Genomic DNA, 24,956 nt, shown 5'->3' on the forward strand with positions numbered 1-24,956 from the left:
CAAAGTGTTTTTAGAACATCACGTTATATACTTCAAACATATGCAGTTTTATCACCTATACTACCTGCGTAAAGCTGGTAAATCTAAAATCTAATAAGGGCGGGGCATGTAGGTGAACGCCTTTAATCCCACCACTCCAGAGGCCTAGGCAGACCGATCTGAGGTCCGAGCCAGCTGGTCAGCAGATGGAGATCCAGGACAGCCAGAGAAACCCTGCCCAGAAATGAATGATTAAATCTTCTAAGTAAGCTTAGCTGAGCCGAGAAACTAAAAAAATCAAAAATACTATACGAGACGCTTCAACTTGGATAGGCTTGACGACTGTCATCTTTTCTTGACTTGATGACCGAAATTCCTGACTAAAAGCGATTTTGAAAGATTTTCTTACACTTACCATTTGAGATTTGAGGTGTCATGGCGCACAAGCTCCGCTACGCCGGAACAGCTGAACACTCTGGAGCCCCGCCCACTGGGTGGGACTTCCGCTAGCAAGGCTCCACCTTCTTAAAGGTACCAGAAAACCACTACCAGACCCACACCAACCTTTCAAATACTTGAACCTACGTGGGGGGCAGGGGGGGTAGTGACACCATTTCACTCAAAGGATGGACTCAGATGGTATTAGAAATTAATGCCAGCTAGCCATGGTCGCACACGCCTTTAGTCCCAACACTCCGAAGGCAGTGGAAAGTTGGTGTCTTGAGTTCGAGGCCAACCTGGTATACGGAATGACTTCCAAGATAGCCAGGTCTAAACGGAGAATTCCTGTCTCAGGAGATAAAACCCCCCGAAAAAAAAGAAAAGAAAAAATTTTTCCAAACTTCGTTCAGCTTTAACGTTTAATTAGAAGTCATTGATATCTGCTACGAGAAGAACGAAGCAAAACGGTTTAAAAACGGCAGCGACGCAATAGCTCGAAGGTAATTTTTGTTTTATGAGGTAAGGTCGTGCTATTTAGCCCAGGATAGCTTACCACTTCACAGCAATCCTCTTGTTTCAGCCTGAAAAACGGGTTAAAGGCGTGCTCCACAGCCCAACTCCAGACAAACACAACCTCAGGATTTCCCCTGCGCCGCCAAGACGCAGCTGCACCAGCAGGTGGCAGTGCGGAGTCGCAGGTGCGGCCAGACGACCCTTTCTTTACCCTAGGCTGTTGGGGATCTTGAGCTCTAGGGGTGGGGAATATGGTTGAGAGATGTTTTTCCTGCTGTTGCAGTTACTCATTACTACCTACTGATGCAGAAATACTTCAGCATATAGCTGAGCTGTAGTCGCACAACTATCTGAACGCCATCACCAGTACAGGTGGTTGTGAACTGCTGGATGTGGCTGCTCGGAACTCTGAAAGGGAGAAGCAAGTGCTCCTAAATTGCTGAGTTTTCTCTCCATCCCATGGCCAAATTTCTTGACAATTACATCCTTATTCCAATGCCTGCACCTCCCTCCACTATATTATACTCTAGTTTTCCTCTATATTGGGCCTTTGAACTCATCTCTTCAATGGGTCCACTGCACCACAATGGTCAACGCCACCCTGACCCTGCCCCCCAACCAAAACACCTTCAACATCTGTGGTCTTCCTCTGGGCTTTCTCTCCTCCCTTCCCTTCACATTCCTGGTTTTCTCTAACTGGCTTACTCCTCTTCCCAGACAGGAAGTAAGATGTCTGAAAATTCTCCTCATGCTACTGACCCCAGGACCTTTAGGAGATGCCTCTACAGAGGAACCCAGCCCTGCAGTCCACACTGCTGCCCTACTGGACAAGGCTGCAGCTCCCTCTCTTTCTTCACTGGGAATTCAGCCTGGGGCTCTCATTTCTCCTCTATACTGAGAACTCCTGAAGATGGCCCCAGCCACCTGCTAACTTGCGGACCCGACCCTAAATGGTTTGAACTCCATCCCCAATATAGGGCAGATGGGTTCATGAACCGGTCTGCTCTAGCTATCCCTTCCAGCTCCCTGGCCCTAGGTACAGAGATACAGTGCTCTGACAGGCAATGATGTTTGCTGTAATAAAAGCCCGAACTCCACACACTTCATTACCTTTTCCCACAGGCTTTTGTCATAGTTACATTTCAGTACCAGTAAGTTCCAGCATTCTGTGCCACAGGTCCCCAGGCTTTGGAGAACCTTCACATGCCCATCTTAATCCCACAGCCTGTGCTCTGCTCCGTGAGCTGTGGGTAATGACCAGTCCTGGCTCCTGTACAATACAATGGGCTGTGTACTTAGCACAGTCCCAGACAGATTTGATAAATGTTCACTGAATTTAAAAATTCCCGTAAAAAGCTTCCGTGGTAACACACCTCCATGGCTCCTTCACCCACAAAGCACTGGTAAAACCAAGGCCAAGCAACAGGCAGCACGACTCAATCCTACTTCGACATACTGACAAAAGGCCAGGAAAGAAGTGTCCACAAAGCCATCGGGATGGCTGGCTCTGAGAATACATTGCAGCCTCTTCTTCTGCAGAAGGTGACTCCATACTGGTCCTAAGAGTACACTGTGGGGTCCACCTGAGAACCAACAAGAGCTGACAACTGGAAACCTCAGATTCTGGTGGACCAGCTGCAGTGTCAGCATCTGACTTAGACTGCGTGTGGCAGGCATTAGGCAGTGACATCTGTTACAAGATAATGGGGTCACTCATCCTAGTACCAGGTCCGCCTACAACTCAAAATGCGTTATGTCTATAGAATTACTGTCTCTTGATGGATGTTGGTGGGACACACCTCTACTCCCAGCACTCGAGAGGCAGATACAGGAACTGTGTGAATTCCAGGCTAGACAGACAGACAGACTAACAGACTGATTGATTGGTTGATAGGTAGGTAGTTTGGTTGATTGATTGATTGATTTTTTGACTGATAGGAAGAAATAGTGTTTCTTTTAAGATAGAAGAATAACAGTTCAGGACACAAGCATGGACTTGGAACAGAGAACTCATCCAGAGTCAGGCGGACAACAGTTTCTCAGCCTGGCCACCAGGGGGCAGTCTGCCCCTGGCTGAAAAGGCTTTCACAGCGACAATTAGCTACACAAGCTAACAAATCAGATTCATCCTGTCCTAGGATGTCCTTTAAGGCTGGAGGGTGAGATCTGGGCCTCAACCACTTTCTGTGAATTCTCTTTCCATTTCCTGGTTTCTGCAGAGTCTAGTTCTCGGGGAGCACACCCAAGAAGGCAACAACCAGTGCATTCCCTAAAAGCTGCCTCCTGGTTCATCTCCACTAATCAGGTGAGTGAGGCAGGAACAAAAGGCATTCCAGAGCTTAGGCCCGCCCCGCTGCTGCATCTAATCAGTCTGTGGGTATCAAGCAGGAAACTCAGGCCTGGGGTGCTTAATGCAGACCAAACAAACATTTAGCAGTATTTATCTGCTACCCTATTCCAACCATATACTCGCAGATTCTTCAATATGGAGAGTAACTTAGCCTTTATAGAAGATAAAATTGCTCCTAACTTCCCCCACTGTCCCTGTCACACTCGAATTGGTCCTCAGGCTGTGATGTAGACAGCCCCAAGGAAATCACTTCCACTTTCCATATTCCACCATTTGTAAGAGTTGCCACTTAATCTTAGACCCTTCAGAAACTTGCTACCATTAACGGTTTTAGTGTTCACACCTGGCACTGCTGCTTTGCAAGGATCCAGCCATGTGTTCCCTGGTTCCCCTAACTGGGTCCTGAGTGTTCCCCAAGGCACCTGCCTCAGCAAGCACTTAGAGTCTGTGTAATTGGTTACCATGGAGATCCAAACCAGCCAGGTCTCCAGTGCCTGCCATCTGCATCGTGGCTCATGCCCACTAGTGCATTCTGCAGTGTAACCAGAGCCACATGCAGTTCTTGTGGCCCTTCTTGGATCAGCTTTGCACGGGTCCTGCAAGCAATCCAGTTTGGGACACTGAGGCCTGTGTCAAATGCTGCCTTCCTCGTCCCCAACTCTCCCATCAACGACCCAGTTTAACAGTGACATGGAGAGGTCATGGGTGGCAAGGCTTTTGCTGTCAGCTTGTGAGAGGTAACAGCCTGGATTGCTTGGGGATTTCTATGGGACCCTTCTGATCAATAACTCGATTGGATATAACCCACTTCTGGTACTGGAAGTTTCATTTGGTGGCAAGAGATGGCCAGTTAGGGCAATGTCTCCCTCACTATTTATAGACTTCATATTATAAGAAGTTTCCACTACATTTGGCTTCCCTTCTGCCCCTCAATTCTAGCTGTCTCTCCCCACATTATGTCCTTCTTCTCCCTTCTCCCCACACCTCATTATCCTGCTCATGTGCAACCCCAACCCCCGGCATCAGTCCAGCCATAAAATCTATCCTACTTTTCCTCTCAGGGAGAGCCCTGTGTCCCTTCCTCTACGCCTAACCTCTCTGGGCCAGAAGACTGTAGCTTGGTAACCACTTATTTACTGGCTGATATCCACACAGAACTGCAAACCATATTCGTCTTTCTGATGATCCAGTGGATTCAGCATAGCAAGACAGAGACATTCCATGGTGGGTTTAGCATATAATTGACCATCTAATAACTACCGTTTGTATAGCTACAGTGTTGTATGTTTACAGAGTACTGAACAGACTGGAGAGGTGGCTCAGCTCTTAAGAGAGCATAGCCTACATCATGCAAAGACCCAGAGGTCGGTTCCCAGCACTAAGGGGGCAGCTCACAGCCACCTGCAACTCCAGATCCAGGAAATCAGATGCTGTTTGGTCCTCCTCGGGCACTGCACTCATAGACCCACACACAAACACACATATAAACATAATTTATAAAATAACTACAACTTGATATGCCAGGGCTGGCTGGTTTTTACAATGACTTCAGCACTCTTTTTCTACTGCTTCAGACAGTTGCCTCGTGGGGCTGAGCGACAAGTTCTGACTAAACATCTGAGGGAGCTGCTTCCCCTGAGGACAATGTGAAGAACTGGCAATCCCAGACCTTCTTGCCTCCCTGGACACCCGACTACACAACAGAAAATAATCTGACTCTGGGCTGGGTGTTTCCTATTGCTTTTACCTGCACTGAGTGGAAATGCGGTTTCCAACAGTGTAACGCAGCACCGTTGTGTGGTGGTAATGACATTGCACACAGGTTTGTGAGCTGGGGGTGTGATGTGCTTTTGTTAATGTAGGCAGAACAAGCTAGAAGTCCACCATTCCTCTTATGGTCATTGTTTTAGAACAAAACAAATGCTGGAGAGAAGGCTCAGTGGTTAAGAGCACTGACTTCTCTTACAGAGGTCCTGGTTCAAATCCCAGCAACCACATGGTGGCTCACAACCATCTGTAATGAGATCTGCTACTCTCTTCTATTGTGTCTGAAGACATCTTTATATAATAAATAAATCTTAAAAATATTTTTTAAGTGGCCAGAGAGATGGCATGAATAGGGCACACCATGGTCAACTCTGCTGTCTGTTTATCTCTAGACATCCAGTGTCTTTAGAGTCCACACAAGGTCATTAAAAGGCCTGGGATGTATGGTGACTGGAGAGATAGCTCAGTGGTTAAGAGTGTTTGCTGTTTCATGGGTGGTGGTGGCACAAGCCTTAATCCCAACACTCAGGAGGCAGAGGTATGTGGATTTCTGAGTTCAAGGCCAGCCTGGCCTATAAGGCAAGTTCCAAAATGGCCAAGGCTACACAGAGAAACCCTGTTTCAAAAAAAAAAAAAAAAAAGTCTAGACCTGAAGAGTTGACTCAACGGTTAAGAGCACTGACTGCTTTTCCAGAGGTCTTGAGTTCAAGTCCCAGGAAAGCACATGGTGGCTCACAACCATCAGTAATGGCATGGCTGGCTATGGATCTATCTTACAGTGGCATGGCTGGCTGTGTTTCTAACTGTGGCATGGCTGGCTGTTCTAAATCCCTGCTTCCTTGGCTTCCTGATAACTGTAACCTGGAATTATAAACTGAATAAAGTCCTCCCTCCCTCCCTCAGGCTGCTCTCTGTCTGGACACTTTATAAAACAAACAGAGACTAAACTCTGCCAGGGCATTCTCATCTCACACAGCAGACCACATTCTAATGAGTTTGGACAGTACCAACCCCTCAGAAAATGACGGAAAGGCTCACCCATGAGTAATGGGTCCGACTCAAGGTAGTGTGTGGATCACTGGGTATAACCTCGGGTGGTCGTGCCTCCCAAGTGCCCCTGCCCTGGTTTATGTTTCCTTTAAGATGCATTAACGACCTTAGTATCAGCCAATGGCAGCGAGCAGGGAGGAGGTGGTGGCTAATGACTCTAGGAGGGCAGCTATCTATAAAGTTAGCTCCCTTGTTTCCAACAGAAAAATGCCAACAGCCCCCTCAATTTTATATGTGGCCTATGCCATTGTTGGCCACAAGGTGGGGTCTCGGCTCAGTCACCAGGGCAGCTCCTGTCCCATGATGGTGATGGCCAGGTGTTCTATCACACCCATCTCTTAAAACCTTCTTTAAATGTATTAAATGCATGCTTTGTTTACATGCATATCTGTGCATCCCTTACATGCCTGGTGCCCTCAGAGACCAGAAGAGGTCGTTATCACCCCTGGAGCTGGAGTTAGAGGTGGTTGTGAGCCTCCGTCTCCATGCAGGTGCTGGGATTTGAACCCGGATCCCCTGGAAAAGCAGCCAGTGCTCTTAACCACTGAGTCACTGCTCCAGCCCCTCACACTGACCTCTTTTGGCCAGAGGCAGCCTTGGCTTTGGGAACTCACTTGGGAAATGATAATATATAAAGGTTTGGGGAGCCTGGCAGTTCCAGGTAGTCAATGCTAAGCAGCGGACAAATGGCAAACAAAGGGCAGTGGGGATTTCTGTAGAAACCTGGCTGGAAAGTTGCAGTGCAAGGTGGGCCTGGGTAAAAGAAACAAGGATTCCTTTGTTACTCAATGAGCATCCTGTCTTCCTCCTACTGCTCTCCTCTCCCCAGCAGCCTTGTGTGGAAGTTTTGTCTGTCCTGTCCCCGTTCCAAAATCAACATCAGGAGAATTAATCTTTGCCACATGCATGGCAAAGAAGAACGAGGGGACAGGGAGAGCATGGGTTTAGGCGCTCATTACCTGGGAGGGCTGAGGACAGACTGCACAAGAGAAAAAGGAATGAGTCAAAGTAACCCTTTATCCAGCAGGTGCTGGGTTGTGCCTCCCACGCTCACTAGAGTTTTAGGCAAAGGTTCAAGAGAGTGCTGTGATGAGCCCTAATTACTGCCTCTGGGACCTTGCAGCCAGTGTCATCCACAGCTTCAGTCTTTCAGAATGCGAATGCTCAGGGCCAGTAAACAAGGTACTGAAGCCGGGCACTGTCCTGTAAGAGCGCTGGCTGGGGGACAAGCCCCGCCCACAGCCTCCTCCACTTTCACTTTCCAGTTCCTGGCCTTAGGTTTCTTTTTCCCCACAAACCAACAGAAAACTGCCCATATCCAATCAGACTGATAGCCTTGGTGGTAATTCCCTTTTCCCATTCAGTCATTTTGCCAGCTCAAGGTTTATTCAGTGGTGGGGGGAGGGGAGCAGCATTGGATTTTTTTGGTTTTGTTTTGTTTTTTGCTTCTGAAGCATTTGTTTTGTGTGTAGGTCTGTGTAGGTGCATCCATGCATAAATGTGTACAGAGATCACAGGACAGTTTTAGGGAACTGGTTCTCTCCTTCCACGTGGGCCTGGGAATCAATGTGACTTGAGGTCATCAGGCTTGGTGGTGAGAGTTCTTCCCCATAGAACCATCTCAGGGCCCCTGGGGTACAAGTCTTAGACATCTCTCCCTCACCCACACCCCCATCCTCAGCCCCTTTAAAGGACTGGGAAACGCCACCAATCACAGGTTTAAAGGGTTTAATATGGTCGCCAACCCCTTAGCTCCTGTTCACAGACTTGAATACTCTTTTGGAATACCAGTTAGACCCAGCCGTACCCAACAGCAAAATTTCATGTTGCAGAACTGAAAAGTTGAGATCCTCAGAGCATGTGGGTCTAGGGACGTAATGGCCTGAACTGGTGTTTCCCACATAACTGGGAGCTTGCTCTGTGGGTAAAGTGTGTGCTCTGAAGTCAGTGACCTGAGTCCACCTCCTCCTGCAGAGATGAAGGCTGCAAAAATGACTGCCCTGGCACTGGACAGACTGGTGGGATAGGACAGACACTGGGATAGCCCCTACCTGTCTCCTCGCTGCCAAGGAAGGCGGGTAGGGCCCACAGCCAAGAGGCCTCTTCAAACTCTTCTTTGCCTAGAACTCCACCATGTTCTAAAGGTAGAAGGGTCCTCTGACCTCTCTGTACACGCTACAGCACACATGCAACATAACCCCATGACCAACACAACAGCAATAAAATCATAACAAAAAAAATTAAACCCTAACCAGTGGCTGTTGCTCTGCAGCAGGGTAAGAGACCAAAACCCAACCCAAGTCACAAGAAGAACAACAATGACTGGCTATTCAAGACAAGGCCTTCAGTCAAACCCACAGCCCACCGATATGGCTGGCCAGCTTGCTCTGGGGAGTCCAAGCTCCACCTCTGGAGTTTAGAGTTACACGCAGGCTGACGAGCTCATAGAGTGAGGATTTTGGAATCTTGGTTTCCTTAAAAACACTGAACTATAAGAATGTGATTTTGTTTTTAATCCCAGCTGTGGGGACATGGGGCTGCTTCAAGTCACCTGACCATGATTTGCCTCCTGCCTTAGCAGGGCCATGACTTTGCCAACGGCAGACAGTTTCTGCAACTGTGCCATGCTTGGAATCCTGGGGACTTTTCAGGGGGGCAGGCTGGGCTGTAGATTGCTGTTGGTCTCGTTCATAAGAAGAAACATGAAGAAAAAAATTAGATATTCTGACTGCAAAGATCAAACTCACCCCATGGAGCTCAATGCCCCCAGTCAGCAGGAAGTAGTCCAATGATACTGTTGCCCCTTTCTGACCAGACTTTATTAAGGGATCTCTTTCCTCTCCTCTCTTCTCTAGTGCTTGCGGGGTGGACGGGGGCACAAAGAAGAGGGATGGAGAAGGGTGGGAAAAAGAACCCCAGCACTAGATCTCTTGCTTGCACGCCAAAAGTTTAACCCTGGAGCCATCTGATTCCAGTGGACTTTGAAGGTTGTTACCCCAAAATTTCGGATCCTGGCGATCAATTCTGACCTCTTCTGAAGAACATGGTTGGTGGAGTTTGTTACCTTTTGTTCCACTTTCGGAATGTCCTCACTGCCTGTTCATTACGTCTGTCCGTTTCAGTTTGTACTTCAGCAATGGGTCAATTGCTTCTTGCTCTTCTTTTTCTCCTTCCCAGGATGAGAGGTTTTCAGGGGACAGAACCCCGACCCCTTAGCCCTGCACCGCACATGTTCTGGACAGGAAGAAGCTCACAGGAACCCTTCTTTCTTTATTTTAAGCATGTGTTTGCACATGAGCCTATGAAGGTATCTGGGCCTGGAGGGGACTGAGGAGTTCGGGTGGGTACATTAGCAAAGGAGTTACAGGTGGCTATGAATGCCTGGGAACCAAACTCCAGTCCTGTGCAAGAGCAGCACATGGCCCCCAAATGCTGCACCATCTCTCCAATTCCACAGCCCCTTTCATGAGACAAGGTCTTATCTTTACCCTGCCTTGCTCTGGAATTCACTATGTGGCCCAGGCTGGCCCAGAACTCAAGGCAACTCTCTTAGGGGGTGTGGCCTCGTGAGAGTAAGTGTAGCCTTACTGGAGGAAGTGTGTCACTGTGGGCGTGGGCTTTGAGACCCTTCCCCTGGCTGCCTGGAAGACAGTCCTAGGGTTCCCTTCAGAACAAGATGTAGAACTCTCATCTCTATCTCCAGCGCCACACCTGCCTGCATGCTGCCATGCTTCCTGCCTTGAAGATAATGGACTGAACCTAGGAACCTGTGAGCCAGCCCAGTTAAATGCTGCCCTTTATAACACTTATCTTGGTCATGGTGTCTCTTCACAAAAATGGAAACCCTAACTAAGACACACAAACACACTTAAAATATTTTATAATTTCTAAGAAAGAATATAAAATAAACCTATTATATATAAATATATAATAAATAATTATAATAAAATATAATATAAAAGGAAAGAAAATACCTAGTGAGAAGGAAAAAGAAAGCAACCGGCACACTAAGGTAGAACAGTGGACCTTGTCTGAGAAGCCCATATGCGTTAGGTAAATCCACTGAAAAGAAAGCAGGTCCACAGAGATGCAAGTTAGTTATCACTATGAAGTAGAAAAGATAGAAAAGAAGGCCAGCCAAGGCTGGAGACATGGCTCTGAGGTTGAGAACACTGACTGCTCTTCCAGAGGTCCTGAGTTCAAATCCCAGCAACCTGGTGGGATCTGATGACTCCTTTTCTGGTCTTACCACCACCACCATCACCACCTTCCTGGCCCCACCCGTCTGGGAGGAAGTTCATGAAGGGGTGAAAAAGCCATATAAGGCCCGGGTGGGCAGGGCCATGAACTGCTTGAGGTAAACAAACTGAAACTGCTTCCAAATTTAGCAAAAACCCCTCACAGTCCTGAAAAAAGACACACCCCCTTCATCCCGCCCATATCTATTTCAAAAAACTTCACCCCCAGTGATTGGTTCTTGCAGGCAGTTGCGATTTCTCTAGTTTCTCTCAGGACAGGGAAGACTTACACAATGTCCTGACACCACACCCTGACACTATGTGGGCTCTGATCTTCTGGTTCCTGACCCACCCCCAAGAAACTGGAGCCCGTGAGTAGGGTTGGGGTGGGCTGTATGGCACATCCTCTCTGGGCAAATTTAGGGGAGGAAAAGCTCCAGCCGGGAACTTGAGAAGACTGGCTCTCACTTAGTAGCTCTGCTTGTCTTCGAACTCACTATGTATACCAGGCTGGCCTTGAACTCACAGGAGTTGGAATTAAAGGCATGCACCACCAAGCCAGCCCTTTCCTTACATTCTAATGTGGTTTTCAGTATTTGCCTGTATGTGTGTATTTATGCCAGAGGTCAGAAGGGGGCATCACACGCCCCACTCTGGAGCTAGAGTTACACAGCCCCTCCAGGTGGTGCTCAGAGCTACACCACCAAGTTCTGGAAGAGCAGTGAGTACTCTGAACAGCTGAGCTGTCTCCCCAGCAACCTGCCTGCTTCTGTGAGCTGTATGCTTGCTTATAAAGCACACACTGTGCACACTGTAGTGTAAATTTATTCATATGCATGTTTGTGTGTGCTCATGTGTGTAGCCTGCAACCCACACTACAGCCCAGATGTGGAGGTCAGGGGACAGCCTGTTTGGATCACCTCTCCTTCCACATTATGGGTGGCAGCAGTTGAAGAGGGGGACAGACTAAGGTCCTCAAGGAAGAAGAATCTGAACTCCAATGTTGCCTTCACAGTTGACTGCAAGCTCAGCCGGTGTACCCTGCGGTTCTACAGTGAAACTTGCTGGGCATGGGACAGTCTGCCCAACTGCATGAGACAGGTCCTTGGTCCTGGGGTTTTCTGTCTCTAACTCCTTTCTTGTGCTGGGTGCCTTATCAGATAGCAGATGTGTTTACAGACTTGGGAGCCCCTTGTGAAGGTGCATAGCAGAAGAAAGGAGACTTTCCTAGGCAGACGGTCAGGGAAGCATAGGAAGCATTAAGGTGACAGGATACAGGTGACAGGATTCAGGTGACAGGATTCAGGTGACAGGTGGGTGGAGATGTAAAGGTCACAAGTTCTGAGAAGGAAAGGGTGTCTTTTCAAAAAACAAGGAGAGGGTTGGAGAGGTGGCTCAGCAGTTAACAGCACTGACTTTTCTTCCAGATGTCCTGAGTTCAATTTCCAGCAACCACACAGTGACTCACAACCATCTGTAGAGATCTGATGCCCTCTTCTGGTGTGTCTGAAGTCAGCTACAGTGTACTTATATATAATAAATAAATAAATCTTTAAAAAAAAAACACAAAGAAAGAACCCAGCACTGAAAATGAGCTAAGTTGGTAGAGTGCCTGTCCAGGTATTGGGGGTGGACCCCTCCTACCACTTCCACCTATTACCATAGAGACTTAGAGTCAGAAAACTTTGTAGAAGTTGGGATAAAAGGGGTTCTGGCTGTGGCTCCCAGGCTGAGACTCCCAAGCTACAAGCTCATCTTAGGAGCCTCTAGGAGACTTCTGAGGCTTTGGGTTATAGAATGTTAGAGGGGAGAAGCCTGGGCTCCCCCTCAGCTTTCTTCTACACTGAGGCAGTTGAAATGGAGCTGGGTATGGTATCTCATGCCTGTGTCCTGTAATCATTTGGAGGATGAGTATGAGGATTGCTGAGTTCTAGGCAACCCTGGACACCACCCTGACCCCAGAAAATAACTACTGTATGTATTTCAGGATGTGGGCTGGCTTCTCATCCTTCCAAACAGGGAACACCCACAAAACCTGGAAATCCTGCCTGGGTGTGCATGCACAGACAACTAGATAAGGAAAAGCAAAGCCAGGAGGTGGTGCCCTATGACTTTAATCCTAGGACTGGGAAGGCAGGCGGATCTCTGTGAGTCCAGGCCAGCCTGTTCTACAGTGAGTTTTAGGACAGCTAAGGCTACACAGAGAAATCCTGCCTCAAAAAAAAAAAAAAAAAAAAAAAAAAAAAAAAAGAACGAAGTTCAAATAAACACTAGAATTTCATACAATACAATGAAATCTTACTTGGCTATAAAATGAAATTCCATGACATTTTAAGGCAAAATTAAATTATGATACTGTGAGAGATGGATACAACTGAAATCAATATACTACTAAGCAAGACTCACAAAGACAAATATCATATTTTCTTCTCTCTAGAACTCTGGTTTAAAATTATTATTTTTTTGTGTGTCGTGGCTAAGATGGTCCACACCTGTAATCCCAGCTTTTGGGAGGAGGAGGCAGTAAGATCAGAAGTTCAAGGCCGGCCTCAGCTATATGACACCCTGTCTCAAAAATAAACATTTAAAAAAAAATTATACACCCATGTGTGTATGTGCTTTTAAATATACAGGACTGTAAAACATGATAGAAACATGGAAAAGGGGCTGGAGAGATGGCTCAGCGGTTAACAGCACCGACTGCTCTTCCAAAGGTCCTGAGTTCAATTCCCAGCAACCACAAAGTGGCTCACAACAATCTGTAATGAGATCTGATGCCCTCTTCTGGTGTGTCTGAAGATAGCTACAATGTATATAATAAATAAATAAACCTTTAAAAAAAAAAGAAACATGGAAAAGATCTTAAAGGAGGCAGGTGATACAGAACATGTGATAAAACAGAAGCAGCAGAGCTGGGTTTAATTGAAAAGAAATGGAAGCAGCTGGAGAAGGGGAAGGAGTGTGGAACTCAACAGTGAGGGGAAGAGCACATGTAGCAAAGTCTAATGGCAGAGGCTGCAGAGGTGGTTCAAATGGTAACAAAGTCTAATGGCAGAGGCTGCTGAGGTGGTTCAAAAGGTAATAGAGTCTAATGGTAGAGGGAGCTGAGATGGTTCACCAGTAAAGAATACGTACTGCTTTTGCAAAGGGTGGTAATTCAGTTCCCAGTAAAACCACTGGTAACTCCACCTCTAGGACATCAGAAACCCTCTCCTGGCCTCTGTAGGGGTGGTTGGGGGTGGGGTGTGCATCACATACGTTAAATACCTGCACGAGTCAGAGGAGGACACCAGATCCCATGAGACTAGTTACAGGTGGTTGTTCACAGCCATGTGGGTGTGGGAACTAAACTTGAATCCTCTGTAAGAGCAGCAGATGCCAGCTCTTCAGGCCCTAAAATAATCTTCACAGAAAGGAAACAATGCTGGGATGACAGGCAGTGCTCCGGAGAGCAGCTGTCTGGGATGAGGAGTCCCGAGTTCAGCTCCCAGCACTTAGGATACAAAATAACTATACCCAGGCACAATGCACAAATGCACAAAGGAGAGAAGATGAAACCCATCACTTTGTATCCTAACTTCCTTAATTAACTAAAAACAAAATCAAAACTCTGCTATGGAGAGACTGAGGTGCTGCAGCTTCATATGTGCACCACACACAGACGGCACCCTTTGGGGGTCATAAGACATGAGATCCCCTGGAGGTGGAGGGACAGACGGTTGGGAGAGGCCGTGTAGATGCTGAGAATTGAACCAGGTCCTCTATGAGAGTGACCCATGCTCTTAACCTCTGAGCCATGGCACCAGCCCCTTACCTTCATCTGTTGATTCTCTGAATTATCCTAGTGCACAGTGTGGAATCTGACTCTCCTAGCTGGTGGGTTGTTATTGTTTTCATTTACGTGTGTGTGTGTGTGTGTGTGTGTGTGTGTGTGTGTGTGTACTTGGTACCTCACACTAAATCCTTTTCTTACCTCAGGATCACACTCTCTGCACTATTCTTACTCAGCCGTGACAGAGCCGGGCCCAGGAGTTCCTGCATTTTTTGCCAGTGGTTTTGTAGATAACCAGCCCTTCATCCACTATGACAGTAGGAAGATGGAGGCAGAACCTTGTGCTGACTGGCTGAGGGAAAATCCATATTACTTTGATGAGGAGACCCAGGTTTTCACCAATCGGATGAAGATCTTCCAGTTGAGCCTGAGAAACATTCAGCAATACTACAACAGCTCTGGTGACCGGAGTCAGAGAGCAGACGGCTTCCACCAGCAAGCAGGTATGTGTCTGGAAATGGCAGCAGGAAGACTTACCTGCCTCACCTAATCCCTCAGGGCCCTGACAGACCGTCCCAGAGCCCAGGGTCTGTTTGACATTCACAGATGTAACCCATAGTGTGCGACTTCTGGGAGGCAGGAACCAGCAAACATAAGTAACCGTTTGTCTTCAAAGTGCTCCCAACTTCTATGGGAAGGCACTCAGATGTCTGAAGACCCTTGTGACCCTGAGGCCAGTGCCTCTTTGAAGCCAAAACTGACTGAAGCAAACAGAGACAGACACCCAGTGCCATTGAATTTCAAAACTGAGATGAAACTTTATCTAAAACTGGGGGATGGGTCTGATGTGCATCTATCATCTATGAGGAATACAGAAGATAGGCATGGTGATTCGCACTTGTAAATCATCCAACACTGGGAAGGCTGAGGCAGGATGGTTGCCTGAAGTTCAAAGCCTGTTTGGGCTACTCATAGTGAATTCCAGGCCAGTCTGAGCTAAAGGATCTTGTCAGAGAGAGAGAGAGAGAGAGAGAGAGAGAGAGAGAGAGAGAGACAGACAGAGAGAGAGACAGAGAGAGAGAGAGAGAGAGAGAGAGAGAGAGAGAGAGAGACAGACAGACAATGAGAGACAGAGACAGAGACACTCACTGACTTTTCATACCAGCAGTCATGGTACAGCCAAGTGCAGGGTAGGATTCGGCAGAATGAGCTCAGAAAACAGATTTTGGACTAAAGGTTTTAGCAAACACTTCCCACTGCTCAGCACTGCTGAATCAAGTCTGTGAAGAGCCTTGAGGCCAGTGTGGAACAATCCAGACCTCATGGATGAGGTTGCTGATCCTAAAGTGGTCAGAGAGTCCACAAGACTGGTCACGTGAGTGGTCACACCTCCACAAACTCAGTGTGGAGGAGGACACACATCAGTCCCGTCCACTGTACTAAGGGCTTGGACTGAAACCCATGGGGCAGAGGGGGGATGTGAGCCCAGTGTGCCCTTTACCATCCTGCTCAGTGCCACGCTCTGCTCCTGGAGGTTACTGCTGGACTTGGGGACTGCCTGCCCTGGAGTCCTCTGGTCATGCTCTAGGCTTGTGCACAAGGCGAACAGAGCCACAGAGGGTGAATAAGGTGCCTAAGGACACAGCAAAGCCCGAGTTCTAGCTCCCTATGCACAGCTCTTTTACTGTGACCTGGAGCATCTTGGGCCTTGTCCCTGACAGAGGGAAAGCCAGACCAGGTTATGTAGAGTGTGAACATCAATCCTAAGGAGAACGAACCCAGGGAATCTGGGGAGCAGTGCCTGGGCGGCAGGGACCATGATGGAGAGACCTGGGAAATACATCTGTGGGCACTGACATGCCTGTCTGTCCTGGGGGCTTCTAGGCCCTCACACCCTCCAGTTCACGTACGGCTGTGAGATGCAGGACAACAGGACCACAGGGCACTGGCAGTATGGCTACGATGGCAGGGATTACCTGACCTTGGACTTGGACTCTATGCAATATACAGCAGCCACCTTCATTGCTGGCTACACCAAGCACAAGTGGCAAAACAATGAGTACTGGCTGGAGAGAGAGAAGACCTACTTGGAGAAGGAGTGTGTCCTGTGGCTAAAGAGATACTTAACTATGGGAGGAGAGAACTTTACCCGAACTGGTAATGACACCCCTTCCAAGCCCAGCCCTCCTCCCTGTGGCCAGCAGGGTGAGAGCTCACTCAGGAGCTGGTGGTGAGCTCCTATAGCCACTCTGGCACAGGAACGAGGACTACCTGGGTGGGTCCAATGTGCTGGGGAGAGCTTCCCACAAGCAGATGTGAACTCTTTCCAGTCTCCTAGACTGTGGTTATCCACCACCTCAGAGATCTCTACTCTCTTAATGTGTCCCAAGGGTCCTCAGGGTTGTCTCCTACTTCTGCTTTTCCACTGGAGACACCAGCGTCTGTCTGTCTGTCTACTGCAGACCCTCCACAGACAACCGTGACATGCCACCCCAGACCTGAAGGTGATGTGACCCTGAGGTGCTGGGCCCTGGGCTTCTACCCTGCTGACATCACCCTGACCTGGCAGTTGAATGGGGAGGACCTGACCCAGGACATGGAGCTTGTGGAGACCAGGCCTGCAGGGGATGGAACCTTCCAGAAGTGGGCATCTGTGGTGGTACCTCTTGGGAAGGAGCAGAAGTACACATGCCGTGTAGAGCATGAGGGACTGCCTGAGCCCGTCAGCCTGACATGGGGTATGGAGAGAATAGGGGCACAGAGCCTATTGCCAAGGGAAGCAGAAGCCCTTTTAGAGACCCTGAGCATAGCCAGGGTCCTCCATCTTTCTTTTCCCTTTCCAGAGCCTCTTCAGCTCACCACGTCCAAGACAGAAGTATGTGCTAGGGGCAGATGGGGACTTCAAGCAACCACCCTGTGTGTCCTCATGGTTTTCTGGGCCTGGTGCTAGTGTTTCTTGGACTTACCTGCTACAGAATCCAGGTAGGAAAGAGGACGTCTGGGTGCCCTGTGTTGAAAGGAGGGTTAAATTCAAGTTGTAAACTCTTGCAATTGGGCCGGGGTGACTTTCTGTGGTGTAGCAAAGCCTGAAGGTTCTGAAAGCTGCAAGTGCGAGGTGGGAGAGACTGTCACAACGTCCCTGTCCCTAGCACCTGCACACCAAGGCTGGTATGGCTGCTTCCAGCCTCCGGCATTTCTCCCAGAGCATGGAAGCCCCATGTCTCTATGCAGGTTCTAGGAGCACCTGTGATGCCCAAATAGTCCCAAAGCATCTGGGAAGTGAGTCTGCTTCTCAGGGGATAAAATGTCTCAGGCTCTCCTCCTCAAATGCCTGAAATTCTTATAAGAGATTAAGTGGAAACTAGACAGGCTCCCGAGTGCACCTTGCATCCTCACAGTTAACTTCATACAGGCTGTTCCCTCCCTACAGGCCAGAAGAAAGGACTGGCTCCGTCAGTTCCTGAAGAGGAGAGGCTCTCAGGATGAGGACCCAGGGACAGGGGGCTCTGTGGGACCGGGAAAGGTAGCCTAGTCCCCGGGTGAGCTAAGGCAAGAAGCCCAGAGACTCTGAAGGGATGGTAGGAGCTTTGCCTGTGCCTGGGCACTAGGCCCATCAGTAGCCGTACCCTCATAGATTTGTGGCCATCAGTTATGTAATGGCAAAAGGCCCAAGCCCCCCACATTAGATGAAGAAAAGAGCTGTGACTCCAAGTCACAGAGGCTCTTAGGCTTGTGGACAGCTTTTGGGAGTCAGTTCTCACCTTTGATCTCTGGGGATCAAAGAGTTTGGAAAGACGCCATTTACCCACTGAGCCTTCTCTCAAGCCTCAATAAACATCTTTAAATTCTTATCTTTTTTGTTTCAGTTTTTATTATTTTGTTACTTTACATCCTTTTTAATTATTTACCACTACAACTGGGTGCTTGCTTTTAGTTTCCGAGGGTTAGCTCATCACCATCCTGAGAGGAAGCATGCCGGCGGGCAGACAGGCATGGTGCTAGAAAAGTACCTGAGAGCTTTAAATCATGATCCACAAGCAGCAGAGACTCACAGACAGACGGGACAGTCAGAAGGACGACTGTCCCTGGCAAGGACTTTCAAACCTTAAAAGCCACCCCTAAGGCCACACCTCCTCCAACAAGGCCACACCCCTAACCTTCCCAACAGTCCACCAACTGTGAACAAAGCATCCAAATGTATGGGGACGAGGGGGCCATTCCTATTCAAGCCACCTCACTGAATGATGACTTTAAGTGAATAAATTAACATGTCCCAACGCATTAAATGTAGTCATTATTTTTCTCAGTACTGAGAGAAAATATCTCAAGAAATAAGGAAACACTTAAGGACCTATTTTGTTTGGCTCCCACTTTGAAAACACAGTACTCCATGGCCAGGAGGGCATGTGGCTGGTCACACTGCACCCTCAACCAGGAAGCAGAGTGTGGGGCTGCTCCTCACAGCCTTTCCATTTTTATCCAGCCTGCACCCCAAGCCCACAGGAACTGGCTAACCCAGCAAGCCTGGCTGGCCTGGAAGTCTCACGCCTCAATCCCCATCATCATATCTCTGCCTGCCTAGGGAGGGGATATTGGGCTGCCACCATGCTGTTTTTCACACCGGTGCAGGGGATTTGAAATCACAGCCTCCTGCTTGTACAGAAGGCATTTTTGCTGACTGAGCCATCTCTCCATATCACCCTTCACTCTAGGTAGGCTGGGCCTAAGCTGGTGTCACCTGGCCTCCAGCAGATACTCAACCTCCTGTCAGACGCTGCCATCTAGTGACCATGTGGGGAAATCTTAAAGCTCACTCTTCAAGCGTCACAGATCTTAAATCTTTCCCAAAGTGCCTTGACCACCCTGACAAAATAAGCATTGGTGAATTCATCCATCTCTTCTTACATTTGAAGGAGACAGCGAGGTTAAAGATCTGTCCTATTCGGGTGATTTCCTCCTCCATTCCATTGTGGCAAATATTTTAACCTGACTGTCTACGTTATCACAGCCAAATACAAGATAATTTGGTGCGTCGGATCCCCAGCAAGGGTTAACACAACACAGTGCATATCTAAGACAGGACACTGTTGACAAAAATCAACTTGGCTAGGTCTACTTTGTCCTCAATACCCTTGGTCAGTGGTTCCTACCCATGCTTCCCAGATTCTAGTCATTCAAAGTACAGATGACTCCAAGATACCCTAGCGTCACCCTGACAGCTTTGCCTGAGCCCCAGACTCACTGGGACTCCACCTTCCGGGATCTAGATGTCAAAGCTACTAGCCTCCAGGAATTGTCAACCTGAACCACAAACAAGGCCTGCTAGCATCCCCTAGTGGTGCAAAATGGTACAACATGTATCGGGGTCCCATCACTTGATCCAGCAGCTTCAGCTGCAAAGCAAACACCATAAAGTAGAAAATCACAGGGCTGCATGAATCCCACTCTATCCCCCTGACAGGAAAGAAAGGACCAGATGATAAGCTCTACGAAAGCTTTCCCACATGGTCACTGCCCCAAGATGTTCCAAGCAGGGCTGGATCTATCAGGGCATCCAATATGAAAACACTCTAGGCTGCTCTAACTATTGTCCTGTACCTGCCAGGGCCTGGGTTCCATCACCACCACATAGGTAAGGGACAAAAGCATAAGAACCTCGACCTTAGGGTTGGAGGGATGGCTCAGGGGTTAAGAGCACTGACTGCTCTTCCACAGGTCCTGAGTTCAATTCCCAGCAACCACACGGTGGCTCACAACCATCTGTAATGGGATCCAATGCCCTCTTCTGGGTGTCTGAAGACAGCTAGAGTGTACTCATAATAAATAAAATTAATAAATCTTTAAAAAAAAAAAAAACCTTGACCTTAAAGGTGGATGGCATCGCCTAGAGGTGACAGACTCGGTGAGAAGGGGGATCACTTCCTCTCCAGCCAGAGAACACAGAGAGAAAGAGACCAGGTGGTGGGGAGGAGGGGAAAGTGAGCAAAACCCTGCTACTCTTTAGTGTAGCAGTCTCCCTCCAAAACACCCTGCTCTTCTCTGAAAAATCCTTGAATCTACGTCCATTACTAGCCTAGAAGCATTGAGAGTTTCAGAAGAAGACGGCCACTCTTTGTAAAGCAAGATGTAATTAAACAGTTGGTGTGTCTGGGAAGGTGTTTCCTCAGAAGGGGTTGGGGAAGGAGCAGGAGGCTCGGGCCCTCTAACAGTATCCTTAGTATATTACCACATGGGCATATTTAATGGGCACTGCCACGCCACAACTTCTACACTGAGAACCTGGGTAACCATAATAGTAGCCCAGTAGCCATAAAAGGTGTAAGAGCCTTTCTCTCTGTCCTTTTCATTGGTTACCTACCTGTCAGAAGCAATTAGTTACAGCATGCCAGACTCCCTGTAATCACACTAACCAGGGGCCACAGAATTAGACGTGTCTGCCGAAGCCTTATCCTTATGTGCCACTTTTTTTTTAATCATTTATTTATTTATATGAGTACATTGCCATTTTCTTCAGACCCACCAGAAGAAGGCATCAGATCCCATTACAGATGGTTGTGAGCCACCATGTGTTTACTGGGAATTGAACTCAGGACCTCTGGAAGAGCAGTCAGTGCTCTTAACCGCTGAGCCATCTCTCCAGCCCCCTTATGTGCCATTCTTAGCCACCTCTGACAATACTCGTGTTATTGACAAGATGGTTAACAATCACTCAGGAGGCCTCTGAGACCTTAGCACAACTGACTCCACGGTGTAAGTGCCGTTCGGGATGTAAAACTCAGCACAAGGCCAGTGCACCCTCCCCTCCTCCCAAGCAAAAATGAAAACAAAGGCCTTGTCCATCAAAGTCTAGAGTTCTGGAAGAATCTCTAAATGGACTAATATTGCTTTCTGGCTTCTATAGCTCTGCTTCTGGATAACTGTTCTTCTTGGCTGAAGTATGTCAACCCAGAACATGGTTTTTGGGGTTTAACACCTCACCCTGAGAAAGGCTCGGGCTACACCGGGAGCCTGGACACTCAGTGTCACCACCAGACAGCTCATAAAGACCTCCTATTGGCTTAAACCCATGATTGACAGATAATGCACAATCTGGGTATTTTTCCTGCTGTGTACCGGCATGTGAGGGATTACCAGCACCGAATTTCAACTCAGCAAGAATCTGATCTGGGCAGGTTTCAGACACCTGCTAGCAACCCAAACCTAGACTTTGATTAAACACTTTCCTATACCACCCATAATCAAAATGCTGCGTCTGTTTTTATATTATTTTATATGCATGACTACCTTTGCCTGCACACAATCACTGGGGCTGGATACCGACTGAACCGGTGTACTCTGGAGGAGCAGCTGGAGCTCTTACCGGCTGAGCCCTCTCTCCAGCTCCTGCTTATTAGACTTCTAACTGGTCAAGAACTTTGTTACAACCAGACATGGTGGCCCATGCCTTTAATCCTAGCATTCCAGAGGCAAAGGCAGACAGAGTCCAGGCCAGGCCTTACCACATAGCAAGGCCCTTTCTAAAGAACAAACAGTAGTGGGGCTGGGGATTTAGCTCAGTGGTAGAGCGCTTACCTAGGAAGCGCAAGGCCCGAAAAAAAGGACCAAAAAAAAAAAAAAAAAAAAAAGAACAAACAGTAGTGAGTTCTCTAAGTAACTGGCTTAAACTCTTCAAAGTCTCATTCAGGCTCAGGATTCACAGAGATCCAGCTCATGAACGCTGGGATCAAAGGAGTAGGAATCCGTGCCTACTACCATTCCTTTTATAGGGTGTAAAGAGTGGAGACCGTAGGAAAACTGTATCTTTCCTAACACACCTTCCATTTTTTTCTCTGGGACAAGGTTTCTCATGTCCTGGAACTCACTACTTAGGCTACTCGGGCTGACTCCCGTGAGGGCCTGTCTCTTCAACCCAGCTGTGTTTTCATAACAAGCCAACACACTCGATTTTTTCATTTGATTTCCAGAGATCAACTTCAGAGGTCCCGTGCTACAAGGCAAGCACTTTACCGATGGATCAATCTCTGCCACCCTAAACAAAGTGTTTTTAAAATATCACGTTATATACTTCAAACGTGTGCGGTTTATCACTTATACCTAAATAAGCTGGAAAACCTAAAATCTAACAAGAGCGGGACGTGGTTAGTGCACGCCTTTAATCCCACCACTCCAGAGGCTTAGGCAGACCGATCTGAGGTCCGAGCCAGCTGGTCAACAGATCAACATCCAGGACAGCCAGAGAAACCCTGTCCAGAAATGAATGATTAAATCTTCTAAGTAAGCTTACTGAGCCGAGAAACTAAAAAAATCAAAAATACTATACTAGAAGCTTCAACTTGGGTAGGCTTGACGACTGTCATCTTTTCTTGACTTGATGACCGAAATTCCTGACTAAAAGCGATTTTGAAAGATTTTCTTACACTTACCATTTGAGATTTGAGGTGTCATGGCGCACAAGCTCCGCTACGCCGGAACAGCTGAACACTCTGGAGCCCCACCCACTGGGTGGGACTTCCGCTAGCAAGGCTCCACCTTCTTAAAGGTACCAGAAAACCACTACCAGACCCACACCAACCTTTCAAATACTTGAACCTACGTGGGGGGCACCATTTCACTCAAAGGATGGACTGTCAGATGGTATTAGAAATTAATGCCAGCTAGCCATGGTCGCACACGCCTTTAGTCCCAACACTCCTAAGGCAGACGAAAGTTGGTGTCTTGAGTTCGGGGCCAGCCTAGTATACAGAGTGACTTCCAAGACAGCCAGGGCTATAAGGAGAATTCCTGTCTCAAGAGATAACCACCCCTCCCCCCAAAAAAAAGAAAAGAAAAAAATTTTTCCACCCTTTTTTCAGCTTTAACGTTTAATTAGAAGTCATTAAAATCTGCTCTGAGAAGAACGAAGCAAAACGGTTTAAAAACAGCAGCCATGCAATAGCTCGAAGGTAATTTTTATTTGTTTTATGAGATAAGGTCGTGCTATTTAGCCCAGGATGGCTTACCATTTCACAGCAATCTTCTTCTTTCAACCTGAAAAACAGGGGTTAAGGAGTGCACCACAGCCCTGCTCCAGTCTAAGACAACCTCAGGGTTTCCTCTGCGCGGCCATGACGCAGCTGCACCAGCAGGTGGCACTGCGGAGTCGGAGGTGCGGCCAGACGACCCTTTCTTTACCCTAGGCTGTTGGGGATCTTGAGCTCCAAGCTGAGAGGAATATGGTTGAGAGATGTTTTTCCTGCTGTTGCAGTTACCCATTACTACCTACTGATGCAGAAATACTTCAGCATGTAGCTGAGCTGTAGTCGCACAACTATCTGAAGGCCATCGCCAGTTACACGTTATTGTGAGTTGCTGGATGTGGCCGCTCGGAACTCTGGAAGGGAGAAGCAAGTGCTCCTAAATTGCTGAGCTTTCTCTCCATCCCATGGCAAATTTCTTGACAATTACATCCTTTTTTTTTTTCTTTTTTTCAGAGCTGGGGACCGAACCCAGGGCCTTGTGCTTGCTAGGCAAGGGCTCTACCACTGTGCTAAATCCCCAACCCCAACAATTACATCTTTATTCCAATGCTTGCACCTCCCTCCACTATATTATACTCTAGTTTTCCTCTATATAGGGTCTTTGAACTCACCTCTTCAATGGGTCCACTGCACCACAATGGTCAATGCCACCCTGACCCTGCCCCCCGACCCAAACACCTTCAACATCCATGGTCTTCCTCTGGGCTTTCTCTCCTCCCTCCCCTTCACATTCCTGGTTTTCTCTAACTGGCTTACTCCTATTCCCAGACAGGAAGTAAGGTGTCTGAAAATTCTCCTCTCTCTTCCTAGCCAACTTCTTGGCTTACACTACACTCTGGAGATGAACTATTCCTCTCCTCCCACATCACCCTTGACGGTGCCCTGTATCTCCAGCTAGCACCTCGTCCCCAAGCTGCACTTGCATATACCATCTCCAGAAATCACCCTGACGAATACACCACATCAGAAACATACTACTCCCTACACAGTTCACTTACTCTACCACCCACCACCAACAGGAAGGGAGGGAGGGAGGGAGGGAGGGAGAGAGAGAGAGAGAGAGAGAGAGAGAGAGAGAGAGAGAGAGAGAGAGGCAGACGCACAAGCCTGTTGATCTATCATAACTGCCTTTCCGCCACTGGTTCTGGTTCAGTTTCCTCCTAGGATGGCTACAAAACCCTCAGTCTACCCACCCCTTCCAAGTAAGTGTCCAAGCTGCAACCACAGTGGTCTTCAGACAGTATTTCCCTGCTCTTAGTCACAGGTTAAAATTTTAATTTGGTTTTTTCCAACAGGGTCTCAGGGTCTCACAGTGAAATTCTGGCTGAACTGGAACTCAGAGATCTGCCTCTACCTTCCAAGCGCTGGAATTTAAAGATGTACCCCACCACACCTAGCTCTATGGCTTAGTTTCTTGTTTTGTTTCCACCCTGGGTTTCTCTGTTGAACAGCCCTAGTTATTCTGGGACTCATTCTATAAGATCAGGCTGGCCTCAAACTCACAGATTCAACTGCCTCTGCCTCTAGAGTGCTGGAATTAAAGGTGTGTCCCACCATGCCTACCTTCATGGACTAGTTCTTAAGAATCCTCAAAGTGGGGACTGGAGAGCTGGCTCGGTGGTTAGGGCCACTAACTTCCCTTCCAGAAGTCCAGAGTTTGATTCCCAGCATCCACATGGAGGCCCAGCCATCTGTACTGGGATCCAACGCCCTCTTCTGCTGTGTCTGACGAGAGCTACAGTTTACTCACATACATAAAATACATAAATAAAAATACCTGTAGAGAGGCCACTGAGGGAGGACACAGGTGGTCAGATCTTCAAGACAGA

General features: G+C 48.0%; 2 protein-coding genes, 2 long non-coding RNA genes and 1 pseudogene across 11 annotated transcripts in view; 3 read left to right on the top strand and 2 right to left on the bottom strand.

Moving 5' to 3' along the window:
* The window catches only part of LOC134483846 (uncharacterized), a 74,043-nt gene extending 63,512 nt beyond the window's left edge, over nt 1-10,531 (bottom strand). The window contains exon 1 of the long non-coding RNA XR_010060938.1: nt 395-10,531. This is a non-coding gene — a long non-coding RNA (uncharacterized LOC134483846). The remainder of the gene's footprint in view (nt 1-394) is intronic.
* The window catches only part of RT1-T24-4 (RT1 class I, locus T24, gene 4), a 60,520-nt gene that overhangs the window by 23,139 nt on the left and 12,425 nt on the right, over nt 1-24,956 (top strand). The gene's annotated exons all lie outside the window — the stretch shown is intronic.
* LOC120098968 (uncharacterized) lies at nt 1,024-24,901 on the top strand. Its single transcript, XR_005497792.2, has 2 exons — nt 1,024-1,118; nt 24,423-24,901. It is a non-coding gene; the product is annotated as an uncharacterized LOC120098968 (long non-coding RNA).
* RT1-T24-3 (RT1 class I, locus T24, gene 3) overlaps nt 10,576-24,956 on the top strand; it is a 29,649-nt gene continuing 15,268 nt past the window's right edge. Inside the window, exons 1-6 of one of the 6 annotated variants that reach the window (XM_039098963.2) lie at nt 10,576-10,709; nt 14,317-14,613; nt 15,995-16,267; nt 16,573-16,848; nt 16,954-17,092; nt 22,077-22,086. In XM_039098963.2, the coding sequence (XP_038954891.1) occupies nt 10,658-10,709; nt 14,317-14,613; nt 15,995-16,267; nt 16,573-16,848; nt 16,954-17,060 (1,005 nt within the window). In that variant the 5' untranslated portion in view covers nt 10,576-10,657 and the 3' untranslated portion in view covers nt 17,061-17,092; nt 22,077-22,086. Of the gene's footprint in view, nt 10,710-14,316; nt 14,614-15,994; nt 16,268-16,572; nt 16,849-16,953; nt 17,962-22,076; nt 22,087-24,956 lie in introns of those variants that run through there. The other 5 variants (NM_001166403.1, XM_063279401.1, XM_063279400.1 and 2 more) reach the window with 5 other exon arrangements.
* Nucleotides 16,581-17,105, bottom strand: 2331ex4-5 (class I gene fragment 2331; annotated as a pseudogene).

This window comes from Rattus norvegicus, chromosome 20 (assembly GCF_036323735.1).
Source record: "Rattus norvegicus strain BN/NHsdMcwi chromosome 20, GRCr8, whole genome shotgun sequence".
In the NCBI taxonomy this organism is placed as follows: Eukaryota; Metazoa; Chordata; class Mammalia; order Rodentia; family Muridae; genus Rattus; species Rattus norvegicus.